General features: G+C 42.0%; 1 protein-coding gene across 4 annotated transcripts in view; it reads left to right on the top strand.

Annotated features, from left to right (window-relative positions):
* Positions 1-23,164, top strand: part of nf2b (neurofibromin 2b (merlin)) — a 75,018-nt gene that overhangs the window by 25,872 nt on the left and 25,982 nt on the right. For all 4 annotated transcript variants that reach the window (XM_041197407.1, XM_041197406.1, XM_041197404.1 and 1 more), the window contains 7 exons: positions 4,054-4,122; positions 5,089-5,171; positions 9,159-9,234; positions 11,802-11,939; positions 12,989-13,063; positions 17,739-17,852; positions 17,967-18,089. In XM_041197407.1, coding sequence (XP_041053341.1) covers positions 4,054-4,122; positions 5,089-5,171; positions 9,159-9,234; positions 11,802-11,939; positions 12,989-13,063; positions 17,739-17,852; positions 17,967-18,089 — 678 coding nt within the window. The remainder of the gene's footprint in view (positions 1-4,053; positions 4,123-5,088; positions 5,172-9,158; positions 9,235-11,801; positions 11,940-12,988; positions 13,064-17,738; positions 17,853-17,966; positions 18,090-23,164) is intronic.

The following is a 23,164-nucleotide window of genomic DNA, read 5'->3' as shown; positions in this document are numbered from 1 at the left end:
TCCCAATGTTGGTTTCAATTCAGTTACCCCAGCTAGGAAGTGCCTGTTTGAACATCAAGTGAAGGCATGATTGGGTTTAATTATTGAGGTAAAATACTCTGCTAAGCAGTCTCGCTGGATTAAGAACCTAAGAAATAGGAGCAGATATAGGTCATACAGCCTATCGAGCCTGTTCTGCCATTCATTAAAATCATGGCTGAGCCTCTACATGTTCCCACTCCCTCCCCACATCCCTTAGCGCTCAAAAACCTTCCAGTCTTAGCCTTGAATGTATTTAGCAACTGAGCATCTATAGCCCTCTGGGGTAGATAATTTCGAAGTTTCACAGCCCACATTCCAGTCCTAAATCACCATCCCTTTATCGTGAGACTATGCTCCCTTTTCTATATTCTCCAGCCAGGTGAAACAGCTTCTCAGCATTTACTCTGTCAAGCCCGTTAAGAATTTTTATATATTTCATTTAAGTCACCTCTCATTCTTCTAAATTCTAGGGAACATGGGCCTAGCCTTCTCAGTCTTTCTTAATTGGACACCTCTCGTATCCCAGAAATCAATCTGGTGAACCTTTGCGGCACCCCCTCTAAGGCAAGCTCATCTTTCCTTCAACAAGGAGGCCAAAATTGTACACAGTATTCAAGATTCCAATGGCCTTGTAATAAAGACCAGTAGACCATTTGCTTTCCTAATTGCTTGCTGTATATGTATGTTAATTTTTTGTGATTCATGTGCAAGGACCCCAAAATCCTCTGAATACCAATATTAATTAGTCTCACACCTTTGAAAAATTATGTTTCTATCCTTTCTATTTCACATTTCTCCACATACTCAGTCTGCTATTTTCTCGACCAATCACTTCACCATTTTATGCTTTTGCACCCATTTTGTGTCCTGCTCACAGCTTACTTTGCCACCTGACTTTGTATCATCAACAAACTTGGACATATGACACTCAGTCCTCCCATCTAATTCATTGATATTGATTATAGAAAACTGAGACCCAAGCCCTGATCCTTGCTGCTAGTTACAGCCTGCCCTACCTGAAAATGATCTGCTTATCTTATTCTCTGTCTTTTGTCCGTTAACCAATACTCAAACCATGTGACTATATTATTCCTAACCCCATGAGCCCTAATCTTACGTAATAATCTCTCGTGTGGTATTTTATCAAATGCCTTTTGTAAAATTCAAATACACTGCATCCACTAGCCCCCCCCCCCCCCATCTACCCTGGTAATTAGACCTTTAAAGCACTTTAATAGATTTTCCAAACACCATTTCCCTTTCATAAAACTGTGACTTTCCTAATCATATTGTGATTTTCTAAGTGTCCTGTGAAGATTGTATACTTTGATACAATACCGGAGGGTGCTGCTGGTAGAGGAACTATTTCCAGCAGTTGATCCAATGTGGAAGGAAAAAAAGAAAATAAGCAGAAAAGTACTGATTGTTTCCAAGCTCTGATTGCGATGTTGTATCGTGTATGATTTGGTTACATGCAAAGTAAATTTCTTTATGTCTTGTAAGTCATTTTAGTACCATTGATGTAGATCACCCAAAAAGGTGGGGCCTGAAATAATATCCCTGGGCACATAGGGAAAATGCTAGAGCTATTATTAAAGATATTACAGCAGAGCTCTTAGAAAAATTCAAGGTAATCAGGCAGAGTCAACATGGTTTTATCCAATTTATTGGAGTTCTTTGAAGAAGTAATAAGTGCTGTGGATGAAGGGGAACCAGTGGATATACTGTACTTAGATTTCCAGAAGGCATTTGAAAAGGTGTGTCACATCAAAGGTTATTTTGGAAAATAAAAGCTCATGGTGTGGGGGGTTGGGGGGTGACATATTTACATGGATAGAAGATCGACTAGCTAACAGGAAACAGAAGGCATAACTGGGTTATTTTCTGAATGGCAAGGAAGTCACCGTAGTCCTAGAAGACCATAGGCTGCTCTCTCATTAGACAAAGATGACTTGTGGTGAGCTTAACCTGAGGATCAACACACCTCAGGCGAGGGGGAAGATTGAGAAGGACCTTCATGGATAACCTTGGCCAGTACGGGAATTAAACCTGGGCTGTTGGTGTCACTCTGCATCACAAACCAACCACCCAACCAACTGAGCTGAATGACCTGTGGTGATTAGCAAGATGTAGTGAATGGTGTGCCACAGGGATCAGTGCTGGGGCCTCAACTTTTTACAATTTATATGAATGAATTAGATGAAGGGACCGAAGGTATAGTCGTTAAATTTTGCTGATGACACAAAGGTAGAAAAGTAAGATGTGAAGAGGACAAAAGGAAGCTCCAAAGGGATATAGATAGTTATGTGAGTGGGTAAATATCTGGCAAATGGTGTATAATGTGGGAAAATGTGAAATTGTCCATTTTGGCAGGAAGAATGAAAAAGAAGTATATTATTTAAACAGTGAGATATTGCAGAGCTCTGAGATGCAGACGGAGCTGGATGTCTTAGTGCATGAATCGCAAAAGGTTTGTATGCAAGTACAGCAAGTACTTAAGAAAGCTAATAGAATGTTATTGTTTATTGTGGGGGGAGTTGAATACAAAAGTAGGGAGGTTATGCTTCAATTATACAGGGCATTGGTGAGACCACATCTGGAGTACTGTGTACAGTATTGGTCTCCTTATTTAAGGAAGAATGTAAATATGTTGGAAGCAGTTCAGTGAAGGTTGCCTTGAAGAAAGATTGGACAGACTAGGCTTGTATCTGCTGGAGTTTAGAGTAAGAGGAAACTCGATTAAAATATATAAGAACCTGAGTGGTTTTGACAGGGTTGATGTGGAAAGGATTCTCCTGTTGGAGAATCCAGAACTAGGGGGTATCACTCTTTAAAAATAAGGGGTTGCCTATTTAATTATTTTTCTGAGGGTCATGAGTCTTTGGAACTCTCTTCCTCAAAAGTCAGTAGAAGCAGAGCCTTTGAATATTTTTAGGCAGTGGTAGATAGACTCTTGATGAGCAAAGGGGTGGAAAGTTATTGCGGGTAGGTGGGAATGTGGAGTTGAGGTTACAATCAGAACAGCCTTGATCTTATTGAATGGTGGAGTGGACTTGAGCAGAGTGGTCTACTGCTGCTCCTAATTTGTATGTTCGTATAACAAGTGCAACAGCTGGGTGGTGGACAGCGAAAGGAGGGTGGGGATGGTGACAGCAGTAAAATGAGAAAAGACTCAGTTCTGCCAAGATTTTGCCCCATGGAAGGAGGCCAGGAAATTCTGCTTGATAAAGGGTGGTGGGGGATAGTGGCAGAGGTGGGAGCGAGGCCATCCAGAAGAGATCCTGGACTTTCTTGGGAAATTCTACCCGGTTCCACCTGATAGACACAATGGAACCCATACCTGGTGAGTAAGTTTCTTATGAGCCTGGTACAGGCCTCAGTGCATCAGGAGTTAGATAATTGACCCTTCTGAGGAATGGCCTTTGGGAGCTGATGAATTCTACTGCAAGGTTTCTGTGACACCCTGCTCAAGTCTTTACTGCTGAATTGTAGTGGCATCTGCTATTCCGGTTCTGAGTCTCCTTCAGGGCAGGGCCATTAAAGCATCCATTATAGCAATGCTAAAGGCGCTGTCAATTTTGGATGAGGTTACCATTCCTGGTAGACTGAGGAGAATGGTCTTTGGAATTTTGGCTGCATTATGTTTATTAACAATTGATCACATCTAACCAAATGATTGATGTCGGATGCAGTGATTCTGTTCAATTGAATAATTTAAAACATGTTTTCCTTTATTTAGCAACATAGAAATGTGAATGCTGTATTCAAATTGACTTGATAGAAACTACCTATGAAAGTAGTACTGAAACGCTGACACAGTTAGGTTATTTAGGTTATGTGATCGATTTAATCTTCAGTACCTGCACATTGCTGTTCTGTCAAGTTTTAGTTGAGTATGAGAGTACTTAAGGTTTACATGGGTAAATTACATGTTCTGATTTGTGTCTACTAACATTGAACATATGACATTTCTTTGCTACTTTGAGAGGTGTTAACAATGTTTCTATTATATTTGTATTTTCTCCTTTACAGTATGGGGACTATGATCCTAATTTTCATAAACCTGGTTTCCTGGCTCAGGATGAACTACTACCTAAAAGAGTAAGTTCTGCAACTTTCCTTGGAGCTTCTTATTTTTGTTGTATATTGCTACACATTAAATTTTTTAAGGTAGTATTAATATAAGTCAAAAGTAGGACATTTATGATTTACTTTGTTTACTATGAAGTTTCAGTGAAAATTGAGAGTTTTAGTAAGAGATCGAAGATGCAACAGAAGTTATCTTGAATATGAAAGTGAGAATACAAATCTTCAAATTACTAACTCCTTCAGAACAAATTGACCAAAAATGGCCTCATATGACAAGGCAATCATAGAATCTTACAATGATACAGCACATAAGGAGGACATTGTTTGTAGTAGAGGTATCCAATTAATCCAACTCCCCTGCTCTGCCCCCACAGCACTGTAAATGTTTTCCCTTCAAATATTTATCCAATTCTGTTTTGAATATTAATATTGAATCTGCTTCCATGTACCTTCCAGATAGTGCATTCCAGATCTTACAGCTTGCTGTTTAAAAACATTTTCTCATGTCGCCTCCACTTCTTTGTTTGAAGTCATTTTAATAGTTGTTTATGTGTTTCATAAAGTTCCACCTGAAAGGCTTTTACAGAACCTTGAATAGCAGGTATCATAAGTAAAACTAGGAGCTTCATCAGGAATTGACTGAAGAAGAGGAAGAAATGGAGAGTAATATTGGACTGTGGAGATTTAATGAATGGAATGCTGGGACCCATACAGTTTCTGACAAGCAGTATGAGCAGAAGGGGTCTGCAGGCCAAGGGAAGTAGAGTTGGCGGCGTGGGGAGAAGCTGATGGACCAATATTTGCACGACCCACTCCCTGAACTACCACTGCTTACTTGTTTGCAATTGGGCATATTTGCCAGGATCACAAAATTGGGGCATTAGCAGTTTACAATGACTTTTCTAAATGCTATGCACTAAAGCTAACATTTCAAAGGGTATTGCTTTTTGAAAGTTTATTTTTTATTGCACATTTTAGGTTCTTAAGCAATATCAAATGACAGCAGATATGTGGGAAGAAAAAATAACAGCTTGGTATGCTGAGCACAGGGGAATCACCAGGTAAACATCGCGATAGCTAACTAAGAATTTTTTTGTATACATTTTTATGTAATCTGTACATTTATTTTGACTTCTGGAGTAATAAGATAATTAGCATTCAAAAGACATCCCTACAAGCCTCACTTATGTCTTTGCTGCTCATAACACATTATCATCTTCACCATTGTCCTGTCGCAACCATCACAATAAGGTAGACATGGTGCTGCAGTGCAGTGATAATCTGACTGGACTAGTAATTCAGGGGCCTAGGCTAATGCTCTGAGGACATGGGTTCAAATCCCACCACAACAGCTGGTGGGATTTAAATTCAATAAATAAAATCTTAATTTGAAAGCTAGCCTCAATAATAGTGACCTTGAATTTATCATTGAGGGAAGATGGTGATGTCTTGGTAATGTCACTGGACTAGTAATCTAGTGTCCTAGGGACATGGCAGCTGGTGGAATTTAAATTCAATTGATAAATCTGAAATTATAAAGCCAGTCTCACTGATGGTGATCATGACAACCAATGTTGATTGTCATAAAAACTATCTGGTTCAATAATGTCCTTTAGGCAAGAAAGCTGCCACCCTGCCCTGGTCTAGCCTATATGTAACTCCAGACCCACAGCATTGTGGTTGACTCTTAACTGTCCTCTGAAAAGGCCTAGCAAGCTGCTGTTATAAATAAACATATATTTCAGAGCAGGTCTTTCTTGATCTTCGCTATGTGTTGCCAGTGTCTTAATGGAAATGACTATATCACATCACTTCCCCCCCCCCCTTATTCAACACTATTTTTTATGTTTTCAACATAAACTTTAGCTGGGTAAATGTGCTGCTCTGATTTTTGACCTCCGTGAGTCCAATCAGATGTAACGGTATTACAGTTGAATAAAGGCAACTACAAAGGCATGAGGGAGGAGCTGCCAGAATTGACTGGGAGATGAGCCTAGCAGCAAAGACAGTGGAACAGCAATGGCAGGAGTTTCTGGGAGTAATTTGGGAGATACAGCAAAAATTCATCCCTAAGAAGAAGAAGCATACTAAAGGGAGGACGAGGCAACCATGGCTGACAAGGGAAGTCAGGGACAGCATAAAAGCTAAAGAGAAAGCATACAATGCGGCCAAGAGCAGTGGGAAACCAGGGGATTGGGAAGCCTACAAAGACCAACAGAGGACAACTAAAAAAGAAATAAGGAGGGAAGAGATTAAATATGAGGGTAAACTAGCCAGTAATATAAAATAAGATTGCAAGAGTTTTTTTTAGATATTTAAAGGGTAAGAGAGAGGCAAAAGTGGACATTGGGCCGCCAGAAGGTGCTAGGAAAACTGAAAGGTCTGAAGATGGATAAATCACCTGGACCGGATGGATTACACGCCAGAGTTCTGAAGGAGATAGTTGAAGAGATAGTGGAGGCGTTAGTGGTGATCTTTCAGGAATCACTGGAGTCAGGGAGGGTCCCAGAGGACTGGAAAATCGCTAATGTAACCCCCCTGTTTAAGAAGGGAGTGAGGCAAAAGACGGGAAATTACAGGCCAATTAGCTTGATCTCGGTCGTTGGTAAGATTTTAGAGTCCATTATTAAGGATGAGATTTCAGAATACTTGGAAGTGCATGATAATATAGGGCAAAGTCAGCATGGTTTCATCAAGAGGAAGTCATGCCTGACAAATCTATTAGAATTCTTTGAGGAGGTAATGAGTAGGTTTGACAAAGGAGAGCCAATGGATGTTATCTACTTGGACTTCCAGAAGGCCCTTGATAAGGTGCTGCACAGGAGGCTGCTCAGTAAGATAAGAGCCCATGGAGTTAGATGCAAGGTCCTAGCATGAATAGAAGATTGGCTGTCTGGCAGGAGGCAGAGAGTAGGGATAAGGGGGTCCTTCTCAGGATGGCGGCCGGTGACTAGTGGAGTTCCGCAGGGGTCAGTGTTGGGACCACAACTTTTCACTTTATGCATTAATGATCTAGATGAAGGAACTGAGGGCATCCTGGCTAAGTTTGCAGATGATACAAAGATAGGTGGAGGGACAGGTAGTATCGAGGAGGCGGGAAGGCTGCAGAAGGATTTGGACAGGTTAGGAGAATGGGCAAAGAAGTGGCAGATGGAATATAACGTGGGTAAGTGTGAGGTCATGCACTTTGGTAGGAAGAATAGAGGCATAGACTATTTTCTAAATGGGGAGAGAATTCAGAAACCTGGAGTGCAAAGGGACTTGGGAGTCCTAGTCCAGGATTCTCTTAAGGTTAACTTGCAGGTTGAGTTGGTAGTTAGGAAGGCAAATGCAATGTTGGCATTTATTTTGAGAGGACTAGAATATAAAAGCAGGGATGTGCTGCTGAGGCTTTATAAGGCTCTGGTCAGACCACATTTAAAATATTGTGAGCAATTTTGGGCCCCGTATCTCAGGAAGGAAGTGCTGGCCCTGGAGAGGGACAAGAGGAGGTTCACGAGAACGATCCCAGGAATGAAAGGCTTAACATATGAGGAACATTTGAGGATGCTGGGTCTATACTCGATGGAGTTTAGAAGGATGAGGGGGGATCTGATTGAAACTTACAGAATAATGAAAGGCTTGGATAGAGTGGACGTCGGGAAGATGTTTCCATTAGTAGGAGAGACTAGGATCCGAGGGCACAGCCTCAGAGTAACGGGAAGACCTTTTAGAACAGAGATGAGGAGAAACTTCTTTAGCTAGAGAGTGGTGAATCAATGGAATTCATTGCCACAGACGGCTGTGGAGGCGAGGTCATTGAGTGTATTTAAGACCGAGATAGATAAGTTCTTGATTGGTAGGGGGTTCAAAGGTTATGGGGAGAAGGCGGGAGAATGGGGTTGAAAAACTTGAATGGCGGACTCAATGGTCCAAATGGCCTAATTTCTGCTCCTATGTATGTCTTATGGTCTTATAAACTATGTGCTTGCTGCACAGAAAGTTGATCTCAAAGGTTTTATCCTCCTTTCAAAGTGGGATATAATTTCAGCTGTTAGCTAGATCTTAATGAAGCGATTCAAATCATTTTATTTATTGATGTTATTGGAATTTGAGTAGGTTTCCATCAGTTTGGGAAAGTGCACTGTTTTACTGCAATGCGAGGTATAATTATTTCAATTTCTGCTTATTTTTTACGAACTTACGAAATAGGAACAGAAGTAGGCCTTTCAGCCCCTCAAGCCTGCTCTACCATTCAATAAGATCATGGCTGATCCTTTTGTGTTTCAAATTCCAAATTTCCAACTACCCTTGATAACCTTTGATTCTAGTTAGGCAAGGGAATCAACCTACCCTGCCTCCACCAACTTCGGAGACAGAGAGTTCCAATGTCACGCAACCCTCCCAGAGAAAAAAATCTCCCCATCTCTGTCCTGAAAAGGCAACCCCTAATTTTAAAACTGTGGCCTCTATTTCTGGACTCACAAGAGGAAACATCCTTTCCAAGTCCACCTTGTCAATATCGTTCAGGATCTTATATACTTCAATCAAGTTAATCAATTTTGTAGTTGCTTCTCTTCCTTCTTCAGTTAGAAGAGATCTCTGGTTCCCTTTTTGGCCTGTAATATTAACTCTGGATATGTCGGTAAATTATGACATAGTTAAAATAAAGCCACTCTTCCCAAAATGACGTCTGGTATGACTTAACATAAAGTAAGTAATTCAATAAATGTCATGCTTCTCACACTATTTAATCAAGGTGGAAACAGTATGACTATAATGCTGTGAAGCATTTGAATATTGGAGCCTCGTCTTTGTTCACTTATAAGCTTTTATTTATAGAGGCACATATTGCATACCGTGCACCTCCAACTAAAAGCAACCACTCTTTCAGCCTGCTCTTTCTTTCTCTCTCTCTACATATTTATATACAGTATATATAAGCACAGATGAGTTCCCAGTTAATAACCACTGCTTGAATACAATTAACACCCAAGTGATATACAATTAACACTAACTCTATTCCTTTGTTTATAACTTTATATTTTTGCTATAATCATTTCGGACAGAGATGAAGCTGAAATGGAATATTTGAAAATTGCACAAGACCTAGAAATGTACGGAGTAAACTACTTCCCAATCACAGTAAGTATTTGTTGTAATATCAAAGTTATAACACATGCATGAACTCAGGCAAAAACCACTTTAAAAACATAAAGGGTCAACCCTGATCTTATGAGCACCTTTTGCTAAGAAGTTAGATGCTGTGTTTATAAAGTTTGTTTTGTCAACCTGTATTTCTGTGGACTGCACTTTGAGCAATGAGTGCATTATGTGTTTTGTGAACAAAAATTATTATACTATATTTATGCAGAAACAGTCAATTAAAGATTTCCCCTCACAAGAACGTTGGGCTACATCAGAATTGGTAGTTTACAGTAGAATAAAATAAAGCGTTTTGTAAATTCCCCTCTTTATGCTCAGTAAAGTGCAAATTTTTTGATCAGCTTTCATTCCATCTGCTTAACACAATCCATATCTAGCCAATTTTCTCTGCTCTCTTTATAGATTCCTTGCTGGAATTACAGCCCATAGCGATCGGTAATTTCTGGTAGTTTACTAAGTGACTGTTATTCATATGTCATTCATGATGGAATGGGAGGCATCATGTTTAAAGCCAATGCTATCTTCACATGATGTCTACATGCTTGTTTCTAGCAGGGCACAAGTGATAGCAATTAGGAATGAGAACTCTGCTTATTTTTCTTCCTTTGCCCCAATCCAGAGCTGCTGAAATCCTGTTCTATGGCTGCTGGCAGTCCAGTTGAAATTCTAATTCAGCACAAACCTGGATTGGACCTTGGGCCCTTCCTAGTCTCAGCTCAGCTATTCACCATACAGGCATAATAGACCAAAAGGCCTTCAGTGCTGTATCATTCTGTGCTAAGAGCTAAGGCACACCAAAGACCCAATTTTTATGTTTTGCCAGCATTTTGCCAAACCCACAGAAGGACTAGATAATAAGGTTTGTAACTTCTTCCAACAAAAGCTGCAAATCCTTATCTATGGAACAAAGAGTATTCAGTGATAACCAGTGACAATAATATAGGTCAGCAATTGTAGCAGAATCCTTTTTTTTTTTGCTGCCATAGACAGTCCTGGGTTTTGTCTTATACATGCAACTCCCCTTTCCCTTCACCAGGATTAGGAGGATCCAGATCTTGACCTGCCCGCTGCTCAACATCTCAGGACCTCTACATTCCCCCTAAACAGAACACTGGAGAAATATCAATCCATTGATGATTGCATAGCAATTCGATGCATCTCCCTTGGTAACTTTGGAAGTTAACCAAGACTACGTGCATCACCCCCTAAGTCCATGATGGGATGAGATAATATGTATTTATTGCCTATAAAGGTTGAGCACTCCATTTGTGACATTCTGCAATGGAGAGCAAGTCATAGATTCCCCCTCTATTTAGCAGTTAATTTTCAGAAACCTATCAATAAATTTATTTACAATATTCAATGAGAAATTTGGCTTTCACGGTTATCAGAAGGTGAGTGGGAAGCCTGTCAGCCTCCAGTACGAGATCAACCTCTCCAGGTGCCATCAATGTGCTAGGCTTGTTTGTTTGGCATCAACAGTCCTTGGTGTATTGAGGACTGGGATGAAAGTTAAATAAAACTAAAATCCCGAAGAGTATTTTTAGATGAAAACAGATTTAATTTGATAAGACACTGAAAGAACTGATACTTTGAGTTAATTCCGATATGGAAGCATCAAGTTTGCCCAAGTGAAAAGATTTAATGAGGATAAAAGTAAGATGTAGAAAAAAATAAAGTTAGTTGGTGGAAATAAAATGACACAAAATGTTAAGTAAAATCATAAGCAATAGGAAATAGAACCAGAAAGGTAAAATATGTAGGGATAAATAAATAGAAATAATATTGTAAAGTAAATAATGAAACTAAATTTTTTTTGCTAGCATGTATTCTACAGTATGGACTACAGGAGCAGGTCAGGCTAAGAGCTAAATGTTAAATTTGATTTGAAAAATTAAATTAGGAAAATGTTTATCATTCAGTTTACCATTCATATCTTATCATCTTGGTATGGCTTGTGTCTTCATCAGTTCTTGGTTTTGTGATGGAGTACAGTTGTGATTGGAAGTTTGATTTCCTAGAATTTTTTTAATGTTTGACTTCTCAATCTGACTGGGAAGGGGCAATACTTTAATAACTTTTGCAAGTAGAGTTCTGAATTGCTGCTTTCATCAGACTTTTAGGAACAAAGTAGTATGTTCAGTTTGTCTTGGAAAGTCACACTTTGATAAGTTCCCTGCATGATGATTGAAAACAAGCACCAATAAAGCCTGAACTACAGGGTATATATTGGTGTAAAGGCTACATAATATTGCACTAGCTGGAAATCTGAAACAAAAGTAGAAAATGATGTAAACACTTGGCAGGTCAGGTAGCATCCGTGGAGAGAGAAACAGAGTTAACGTTCCAGTCCGATGCCCTTTCATCAGAACTAGATATTGATCATTGAATTAATTTCTTAGTTGCAATTTTTTGACCTGTCTTAAGTGTTTAAATATTTTAAATGTAAATTGTATCTTATTTTTAATATGATTTGTTAAAAACTGGCTGTAATAACACACAAGTAAATGCACCTGGTATAACCTTGTTGCTGAACATTTTAAAAGCAAAACAAGAAGGACACAGACTTGCTGCTTGGAGTTGATGCACTTGGTCTTCATATCTACATCCCTGACAACAAACTCTCATCTAAAAAGTCATTTGCTTGGAGTGGGATCAGAAACATTTCCTACAGTGAGAAAGAGGTAGGTAAACATTCAAATCTTTTTGTGTTTTATTAAAGTTCTGTAAGTTAAAATTCCATTGAATATACAATCCATAATTATACATTCTGGCATTTCTGCTATATGGGTATTCAAATCATATTTAATAAAGCATTAAATGTAGTTACCTTTATATCTGTTAACTGCAGTCAGGCTTTGGGAAATAGTTTTGAGAAAAGCTTGAATGCTTTTGTCAGTCGCATTTGCAATTCAAACTTTATTCTGGATGGGTCAAAGGTGTGTGTCTGTTTTGTGATCACCTAGGGTTTTCTTCTACTTGTGGCTCTTGTGTTATTTCTTATGGGTAATCTGGGGCACCATTGTGGTGTTTAGCTATTGATGCTCTTTGCTTAGGGTGATTTCTTTAGGATATGGTACAAAAAGAGGGAGGTACTATTTAATGTAGACACAGGTAAATTTGTGAAGAAGGTGATGGAAAAGAGACACAAAATAATTGAGTATTCTGTTACAAATCAGTTGGTCCCCTCTTTTTTTTTATTCTTCTCTTTTTTTCTGCTTTTCCAATGACAAATTAAGTGACTTGGGCTTATGTTTTATACTTAAAAATGCCAGTTAAAATTTGTTTCTTACAGCTTAACTTGGAAGCTTCAAATGCTGTTTTGAAGGTAGCTAAGTATCAAATCTAATTTTCATGTCCAAGCAAGCTGTGAAATAGCTTAAGTAACCACTTCTACAGAAGTAAAGTTTAACAGAATCAATTGAAAGCTTCCTTGAAATCAGGCTATACCTGATTAAAATACTATGACATTCAAAAGGTGTTATGCATTATGAATTAATACAGATGTTGCAATACAATTTTAGCTCCTTGGTGATTTGGAACAAGGGCACAATTATAACCTGAAGCCTAGGTTTTCAAACATTGTTAAGCAATTTTTAATATACTGTATGGAATTTTCTACACAACCTAAAGATCAGAATGAATCCTCCTATGTCTCCCCCTCCCAATGTAATCATACAATTTTTTAAAAATGACCAACTTTAAACCAAATTTTTTTTTTTTGCTTTTACAGTTTACTATCAAACCCTTAGACAAAAAGGCAGAAGTTTTCAAGTTCTACTCGTCACAACTCCGAGTGAATAAATTGGTGAGCTTATTTCCTTGTGACAGTTTAAATTTACAGCTTTTACCTTATTTTGTAATCAACCACACCTATTGATGTTGTTTATGCTGCTTGTTTCACATTTTTATTTATGATCAGTTCCTGTTAGCACTAGAACAAAAACAGAATTATCTGGAAAAACTCAGCAGGTCTGGCAGCATCAGCGGAGAAGAACAAAGTTGATGTTTCGAGTCCTCATGACCCTTCAACAGAACTGAGTAAAAATAGGAGAGGGGTAAAATATAAGCTGGTTTAAGGTGGGGGGAGGGAGAGAGAGAGAAGTTGGGGGGGGTTGGTGGTTGTAGGGACAAGCGAGCAGTGATAGGAGCAGATAATCAAAAGATGCCACAGACAAAAGAACAAAGAGGTGTTGAAGGTGGTGATATTATCTAAAAGAATGTGCTAATTAAGAATGGATGGCAGGACACACAAGGTACAGCTCTAGTGGGGGTGGGGTGAAATAAGACTAACAGGGCATAAAAGGTATAGATTTAAAAATAATGGAAATAGGTGGGAAAAGAAAAATCCATATAAATTATTGGAAAAAACAAAAGGTAGGGGGAAGAAACGGAAAGGGGGTGGGGATGGAGGAGGGAGTTCAAGATCTAAAGTTGTTGAATTCAATATTCAGTCCGGAGGGCTGTAAAGTGCCTAGTCGGAAGATGAGGTACTGTTCCTCCAGATTGCGTTGAGCTCCACTGGAACAGTGCAGCAAGCCAAGGACAGACATGTGGGCAAGAGAGCAGGGTGGAGTGTTGAAATGGCAAGCGACAGGGAGGTTTGGGTCATTCTTGCGGACAGACCGCAGGTGCGTTTGGCCTCTCCAATGTAGAGGAGACTGCATTGGGAGCAACGAATGCAGTAGACTAAGTTGGGGGAAATGCAAGTGAAATGCTGCTTAACTTGAAAGGAATGTTTGGGCCCTTGGACGGTGAGGATAGAGGAGGTGAAGGGGCAGGTGTTGCATCTTTTGCGTATGCATGGGGAGATGCCGTGGGTGGGGGTTAAGGAGGAGTGGACCAGGGTGTCCTGTAGGGAATGATCCCTACGGAATGCCGCCGGGGGAGGGAAGATGTGTTTGGTGGTGGCATCATGCTGGAGTTGGCGGAAATGGCGGAGGATGATCCTTTGAATGTGGAGGCTGGTGGGGTGATAAATGAGGACAAGGGGGACCCTATCATGTTTCTGGGAGGGAGGAGAAGGCGTGAGGGCGGATGCGCGGGAGATGGGCCGGACACGGTTGAGGGCCCTGTCAACGACCGTGGGTGGAAAACCTTGGTTAAGGAAGGAGGAGGACATGTCAGAGGAACTGTTTTTGAAGGTAGCATCATCAGAACAGATGTGACGGAGGCGAAGGAACTGAGAGAATGGGATGGAGTCCTTACAGGAAGCGGGGTGTGAGGAGCTGTAGTTGAGGTAGCTGTGGGAGTCGGTAGGCTTGTAATGGATATTGGTGGACACTCTATCACCAGAAATTGAGACAGAGAGGTCAAGGAAGGGAAGGGAAGTGTCAGAGATGGACCACGTGAAAATGATGCATGGGTGGAGATTGGAAGCAAAATAAATAAATTTTTCCAGGTCCCGACGAGAGCATGAAGCAGCACCGAAGTAATCATCGATGTACCGGAGAAAGAGTTGTGGGAGGGGGTCGGAGTAGGTCTGGAACAAGGAATGTTCCACATACTCCATAAAGAGACAGGCATAGCTGGGGCCCATGCGGGTACCCATCGCCACACCTTTTATTTGGAGGAAGTGAGAGGAGTTAAAGGAGAAATTGTTCAGTGTGTGAACAAGTTCAGCCAGACGGAGGAGAGTAGTGGTGGATGAGGATTGTTCGGGCCTCTGTTTGAGGAAGAAGCTGAGAGCCCTCAGACCATCCAGGTGGGGGATGGAGGTGTAGAGGGATTGGATGTCCATGGTGAAGAGGAGGCGGTTGGGGCCAGGGAACTGGAAATGGTTGATGTGATGCAAGGTGTCAGAGGAATCACGGATGTAGGTGGGAAGGGACTGAACAAGGGGAGAGAGAAGGGAGTCAAGATAACGAGAAATGAGTTCGGTGGGGCAGGAACAGGCTGACACAATCGGTCTACTGGGGCAGGCCTGTTTGTGGATTTTGGGTAGGGGGTAGAAGCGGGCCGTGCGACGTTGGGCGACCATCAGGTTGGAAGCTGTAGGAGGAAGATCTCCAGAGGAGATGAGGTCAATGACAGTCCTGGAAACAATGGCTTTATGTTCAGTGGTGGGGTCATGGTCCATGGAGAGGTCAGAGGAAGTGTCTGCGAGTTGACGCTCAGCCTCCGCGAGGTAGGCACTTTACAGCCTTCTGGACTGAATATTGAATTCAACAACTTTAGATCTTGAACTCCCTCCTCCATCTCCACCCCCTTTCCGTTTCTTCCCCCTACCTTTTGTTTTTTCCAATAATTTATATGGATTTTTCTTTTCCCACCTATTTCCATTATTTTTAAATCTATACCTGTTATGCCCTGTTAGTCTTATTTCACCCCACCCCCACTAGAGCTGTACCTTGTGTGTCCTGCCATCCATTCTTAATTAGCACATTCTTTTAGATAATATCACCACCTTCAACACCTCTGTGTTCTTTTGTTTGTGACATCTTTTGATTATCTGCTCCTATTACTGCTCGCTTGTCCCTACAACAACTCCCCCACCCCCCGCCCCCCAACCTTAAACCAGCTTATATTTCACCCCTCTCCTATTTTTATTCAGTTCTGTTGAAGGGTCATGAGGACTCGAAACGTCAACTTTGTTCTTCTCTGCCGATGCTGCCAGACCTGCTGAGTTTTTCCAGGTAATTCTGTTTTTGTTTTGGATTTCCAGCATCCGCAGTTTTTTGTTTTTATCCTGTTAGCACTAGTTTGGCTGAGATTAGTAATTCAGTGCAATGGGGATTATGTCTGCTTTTTGACTGTTGCACAATGCTTTGGGCCACTAATGTGCTCTGCCACCGTATTATGTAACCATTGTACTTTTGGAAGTTTGGATTTTATATCAGTTTAATTTGTATTGTTATAATAATGGCAGCCTTCCACCTTGTAAGATGATGGTTTGCACTGTCATGTTCAACTTTGTGGTAGGCATCACCTGATGTGGCTCAGGAGCCCACTCTGGCATGGTGCATTTGCTGTAGAGGAAGACAGTGGCTGGAAAGCTGCATGATTCGCTGGCCTCTGTTTTTTCTGAGCCCCCTTCTTAGCCAGCTGAGCTTTTTGTTTCTGCGCACCCCTTCCAATGCCCTTCCAAATTGTAAGCTTCCAGAGGTCACGGCCATCAATGAGTGTCTCCCAGCTGTCAGTGTCCGTGTTCTTCGTATCTCACTTGCAGGTGTCCATGTAGTGGAGGTATGGATGCCCAGGAGGTCGTGCCCCAGTGACTAGTTCACCGTAAAAAAAGGTCTTCAGGTATTCGTCTGTCATTCATCTGATGCATGTGGCCAAGCCAGCACAGACATCTTTGACTTAGCAATGAGTGTATGCTGATGGAGTTAGCACACTGCAGGACCTCTGAGCTGGTAACCTTGTCCTGCCAAGAGATGCCAAGGATACACCTGAACCAGTGATGGTGGAAACTGTTAACATTTTCTCCTGCCTGGGATGTGTTATCCAGATCTTACCACTGTAGAGGAGTGTGCTGAAGATACAGGCTTGGTAGACTCACAGTTTGGTGTTCTCAGTTGGGTTGCTGTTGTTCCACACTCTTTTATTGTATTGTGAAGTTACAGTAAATGTAAATGTCAGTTGTTTCAAATGGTTGTAGTTATGGATGGCCAATCTTTAGAGAAGATATTTTGTATTGCGGTATTTGCGGGGTAGCTATTCATTTGTATCATGTAATGAAAATGTAAAACCAAGTTGAAGTCATGAGTTGCAGTCAGAGAAGTCTCATGTTTTTCCTTTCTGCAGTCTCTGGTGTCTGTTGTTTGCTACAACAGCCATCAGTGACAAAATAAGGCCTGTTTCAAGAAGCAGTCCTGTTTGTGACTTGTATCTCACCCTATTCTATGTATTCCTCATATGTGTTGCTCTCAACAGCAACAAACATTTGAACTTTATGACTGTCATTCATCTGGGATTCAATTGTAACTCGAGTAGACCCCGTCTGGGTTACATCTGTTACCACCTTAAGGTGTTAATGTATTTGGTAGTAATATGGATATTCTATTATCAGAAGGTTAAAAACTCTTTAAAGATAATCAATTAAAAATACTTGGTCTGCATAATAAATTTTAAACTTATATTTATCTTCATAAGTATTGAAATGGCTTTAAGAGATCCATTTTAAAGAAATAAGATTTTGAAATGTGGAATTAAGGGAACCTACAAATCATTGTGTAAACCTTACATGGGTTCCTTTCCTGTCATTTAGAATGCAATGGAAATCAAGGTGAGAAGAGAATGGAAACTTCCCAGACGCTCAATTTACTTTTGGAAGGAGCAGCTGGTTTGTCTTATATTTACAAAGCTAATCAGATTGTTTACCAGACTGCTAGCATTCCTCAATTTCTCTAGCACATATTATGAAGTGAAAGGAAATCAGTTCAAGGGAAAATAGTCATCTGTGTGCACTCCATATTACTGAGACATTAACCTAATGAATGAAATCACTTAATGTGAAGTCACTGTCTTCTGCCTATTTTCAGATTTTGCAGTTGTGCATTGGAAACCATGATCTGTTCATGAGAAGAAGGAAAGTGGATTCGATTGAAGTCCAGCAGATGAAAGCTCAAGCCAGAGAAGAAAAGGCTAGAAAAAAGGTGAATCAGTTCCATCTTGACATATATAAATTCCGTACAAAGTGCTTCATTTAATATTGGTCCTTTGGGTATGACGGGAATATTTTTCCTAAAATATGGATTTTTCTATTTCAGATGGAACGCCAAAGATTGGCCAGAGAGAAAAAATTGAGAGAAGAAGCGGAACGAGCAAAAGAGGACCTAGAGAGACGCCTTTACCAGTTACAGGATGAGTCTAGGCTAGCAAATGAAGCCCTTGTGAGTTCCCTTTTTTAGCCTTTTATGTTCTACATTATAGTCTGTATCCATCAATTTTACGTACATTTATAAAGAAAACTAAGGTGATTTTAACCTGGCATGGTGTTCATTGCAGAAAGGTTATGCTGATAGTATCAATTGTTGATATGCTTCAAAATACATCAGTTGTGTTGTATGAAATTAAGCAAGTCATTTGTAAAATCTTAACTAAATTAATGTAATTTACTTGTATTAATCATCAAAGTTGTTGATATGGTATACTGCAGGAGGTTGAATGAGTGTCTCTGAGAGCCTAGACTTATGGGAAGGAGAGCGTTTCAAATCATTTTTCAGGTGCTCATCAACAAACTAATGGTTATTAGACAAGAAAATCTCAGTGAATGTGATCTACTTCAAAGTTATTGATACCATGCCACACGATAGGATGACATGGATTTGAGAGCAAATTTCTGATTTGGTTGTGTGTGGGTTAACTGGAGGAAATAAAGGCTAGTTGAAAATGGAGCTGCATTGACACAGAACCACGGGTTAGTAGGCTGCCATGGATCAGTGCGGAGCCATTGCCATTTACATTTGTGTAAATCATTTTGGAACCTTTGCAAATCTCTACTGCAGAGCATTGTGGGTGTGCCATCTTTGAATATATTTGAGGCTGAGATAGACAGAATTTTGGTGTCTTCAGGGAATCAAGGGATGTGGCGAGTGGCCAAGAAAGTGGAGCTGAAGCTCCAGATCAGCCATGATTATATTGAGTGATGGAACAGGCTTGATGAGCTGTATATTTCTTATGTTTTTGTGACATGGGAGCAGAAACAAAATTTGCGGATGACACAAATTGGGAAAGAGCTAACCAAGAAGGAAGAGACAAACCAAATACTAAAGGAGTGGTCTGAGAGTAGAAGTGATATTTAATGTGGATAAATGTAAGTTAACGAGACCAATAAAAGAGAAGTAAACAATGGGAATATGAACTAAATAGCTCCAGGCTGTTGCACGCTACACAGGGAAGGAATCTGTGCTGTGATGGGTAGCTTGCTGGAACCAATTCTAAAGTATGCAGCAGCAATAGGGGAGCAGAGGTACATAACCATAGGAATGAAGCACAAACCCAGGAGCTGATAGAGTGTGTAGGATATGAGCACGTGAAATACATGGTGGAATTTAATGATCGTGATGGTAGTTCTTTCCATCGATGTGAAAGCCAGTGGCAACTCTGTGGCCATTTCGGGAAGCCTTAATGAAATGGCTATCATGCAGTTAATGGGTTCCTGTGCCTTTGAAGATGAAAATCCTGCCTCTAAGAGGCCCCAGCCATTCAGAGGGGTGGCAGCTCTTCAGTCTCAGCAGTGCCACATACACCAGCAGTCCTCAGACCAGAAGTGTTGATGGAAACCCCGGGGGAGAGTCAAGTGGGGTGGGCTCACTGGCCCAGTCAAGCAAGCCCCATCAAGGTAGGAGGGAGGGATGACTGTGTGGGAGGACGATGTGCAGCTCTTGGTGAAACACAGGGTGCCCGAGCAGGATGGCCTCCCATCCCTGGGTCCACAGGCAGGCCATGTGGCGTGAGCCAGGCAGCGGCAAGATGAGGCTATTCATTGGTTGCTTAAGGGCCTCAATTGGTCTAGCAGCAGGAAGACCAAACTTGACCATCTCTGCCCGTGATTTAATCAGTGGGGCTGGTTGGTGGTGGTGGTGGTGGTGCAGGCAGGGGGGGAGGTGAAGATGATGGACTCTCCACCTAAGGTTGCCAAGGAATGGCCGGGAGTCCCTTGTAATCAGCCTCAATCTCCTGAAGACTAAGCAAAGCATCCTGGGAGCGCATCAGCTCCTGGCAACAGCAGCCAGACCATCGAGCAACCAATCACAGCCCGGACCAGGGCATGGGCACCTGACCCCTATTTTTTTTATTCATTCACAGGATGGGATGGCTTCGCTGGTTGAGCCAGCATTTATTGTCCAGCCCTAGCTGCCCTTGAGAAGGTAGTGGTGAGCTGCCTCCTTTAACCGCTGCAGCCCATGTGATGTCGGTACACCCACAGTGCTGTTGGTACACCCACAGTGCTGTTGGGAAGGGAGTTCCAGTATTTTGACCCAACGACAGTGAAGGAACGGTGATATATTTCCAAGTCAGGATGATGAGTGACTTGAAGGGGAACCTTGGAGGGGAACTTCTAGATGGTGGTGTTCCCATCTATCTGCTTCCCTTGTCCTTCTAGGCAGCAGTGGTTGTGGGTTTGGAAGGTGCAGTCTAAGGAGCCTTGGTGAATTCCTGTCGTGCATCTTGTAGATGGTACATTTTCTGTTACTGAGAGTCGGTGGTGGAGGGGTGAATGTTTGCGGATGTGGTGGCAATCAAGAGGACTGTTTTGTCCTGGATGGTGTCAAGCTTCTTGAGTGTTGTGGGAGCTGCACTCATCCAGGCAAGTGGGGAGTATTCCATCACACACCTGACTTGTGCCTTGTTGATGGTGGACAGGCTTTGGGGAGTCAGGAGATGTGTTACTCGCTGCAGAATCCCTAGCCTCTGACCTGCTCTTGTAGCCACAGTATTTATATGGCTAGTCCAGTTCAGTTTCTGGTCAATGGTAACCCCCAGAATGTTGATAGTGGGGGATTCAGTGATGGTAATGCCATTGAATGTCATGGGGCAATGGTTAGATTCTCTCTTGTTGGAGATGGTCATTGCCTGGCACTTGTGTGGCACGAATGTTACTTTCTACTTGTCAGCCCAAACCTGGATATTGTCCAGGTCTTGCTGCATTTGGACATGGACTGCTTCAGTACCTGAGGATTTGCGAATGGTGCTGCACATTGTGCAACCATCAGGAAACATCCCCACATCTGACCTTATGATGGAAGGAATGTCATTGATGAAGCAGCTGAAGATGGTTGGGCCCAGGACACTACCTGAGGAGCTCCTTCATTGATATCCTGGAGCTGAGATGACTAACCTCCAACAACCACAGCCATCTTCCTTTGTACTAGGTATGACTCCAACCAGCAGAGAGTTTTCCCCCGATTCCCATTGACTCCAGTTTTGCTAGGGCTCCTTGATGCCACACTCAGTCAAATGCGGCCTTGATGTCAAGGGCAGTCCCCTTCACCTCACCTCGGAAGTTCAGCTCTTTTGTCCATGTTTGAAACAAGGCTATAATGAAGCCAGGAGCTGAGTGGTCCTAACGGAACCCAAACTGGGAGTCAGTGAGCAGGTTATTGCTAAACAGGTGCTGCTCGATAGCACTGTTGATGATCCCTTCCATTACTTTACTGATGATTGAGAGTAGACTGAAGAGGCGGTAATTGGCCAAGTTGAATTTGTCCTGCTTTTTGCATACAGGACATAACCTGGGTAATTTTACACATAGCCAAGTAGATGCCAGTGTTGTAGCTGTACTGGAACAGCTTGGCTAGGGGCTCAGCATGTTCTAGAGCACAGATCATCAGTACTATTGTCAAAATATGGTCAGGGCCCATAGCCTTTGGAGTATTCTTGATATCACATGGAGTGAATTGAATTGGCTAAAGACTGGCATCTGTAATGCTGGGGACCTCCAGAGGAAGCCAAGATGGATCATCCACTCAGCATTTCTGGCTGAAGATTGTAGCAAATGTTTCACCCTTATCTTTTGCACTGATGTGCTGGCTCCCCCATATTGAGGATGGGGATATTTGTGGAGCCTCCTCTCCAGTGAGTTGTTTAATTGTCCATCACCATTCACAATTGGATGTGGCAGGGCTGCAGAGCTTAGATCTGATCTGTTCGTTTTGCCTGTCTATCACTTGCTGTTTATGCTGTTTGGCACGCAAGTAGCCCCTTGTTATAGGTGCACCAGGTTAACACCTCATTTTTAGATATGCCTGGTTCTGCTCCTGGCATGCCCTCCTGCACTCTTCATTGAACCAGGGTTAATCCCCTGGCTTGATGGTAATGGTAGCTTGGAGATATGCCGGGCCATGAGGTTACAGATTGTGTTGGAGTACATTGCTGCTGCTAATGGCCCACAGCGCCTCATGGACGCCCAGTCTTCAGTTGCTAGATCTGTTCACAACCTGTCCCATTTAGCATGATGGTCGTGCCACACAACACGTGCAGGGTAGCCTCAATGTGAAGGCAGGATTTCGTCTCCACAACAACTGTGTCACTCCTGCTGATACTGCCATGGACAGATGCATCTGCGGCAGTCAGGTTGGTAAGGATGAGGTCAGGTATGTTTTTCCTTTTTGTTGGTTCCTTCACCACCTGCTGCAGACCCAGTCTAGCAGTTATGTTCTTTAGGACTCAGCCAGCTCAGTCAGCAATGGTGCTACCGAGCCATTCTTGGTGATGAACATTGAAGTCCCCCACCCAGAGTTCATTCTGCACCCTTGCCACCCTCAGTGCTTCCTACTCCCTCATCCACAGACTCTGAATTGGTGGAGGTCACTTGATGGAAATCTCTGAACGGCCTGCAGACCAGATGATCAGTGCTCCAGTCAGTTAAGGTGATGCCCATGTGGGCTGCAGAACTGGAGGAAAGGGCACTGATTATGAGCCAAGGTTAGGCTCGTTTGATACTGGCCAGATTCTTGTTTAATGACTAATTAGTGTTATAAGTTAATTTTATTAGTTAGTGTTGGATTGAATTGGTGATGACTGGGCAGACTGTGGTGTGCTGCAGATTTCCATCCCCCAAGAGCAACTAGCACGGGAAGAAATTGTTCAGACTCAGTAATGGAATTTAGTGGAGACCGCTTCATTCCCCCTCATTCAGTGTCACGGGCCTTTCCTCTAGCCTTCACCTGCTCGTGCCACACCACTGGCTTTCCGTGTTGTCACTTCTACCAACATCTCCCAGACTATGTCCAGTCAGAATTGGAAACCTTATCTCACCTCATGCCTTCCCAACTGATTATATGCCCACACGCCCCCACCGTTTCCTGTGCCCCATGCCCCCACCTCCTAGCCCTTTCCTGGGTGGGGAATTACATTCCACCCACACACCAATGATGCATACCAAGCATCAAAGTTAGTGCAGAAAAGGGTAATCAAACTTCAACCTAGTTTAAGGGATCTGAGCTATCAGGAGAGGGTGAAG

This window comes from Carcharodon carcharias, chromosome 10 (assembly GCF_017639515.1).
Source record: "Carcharodon carcharias isolate sCarCar2 chromosome 10, sCarCar2.pri, whole genome shotgun sequence".
Taxonomy (NCBI): Eukaryota; Metazoa; Chordata; class Chondrichthyes; order Lamniformes; family Lamnidae; genus Carcharodon; species Carcharodon carcharias.
This window is presented reverse-complemented; position numbering and strand designations above follow the sequence as displayed.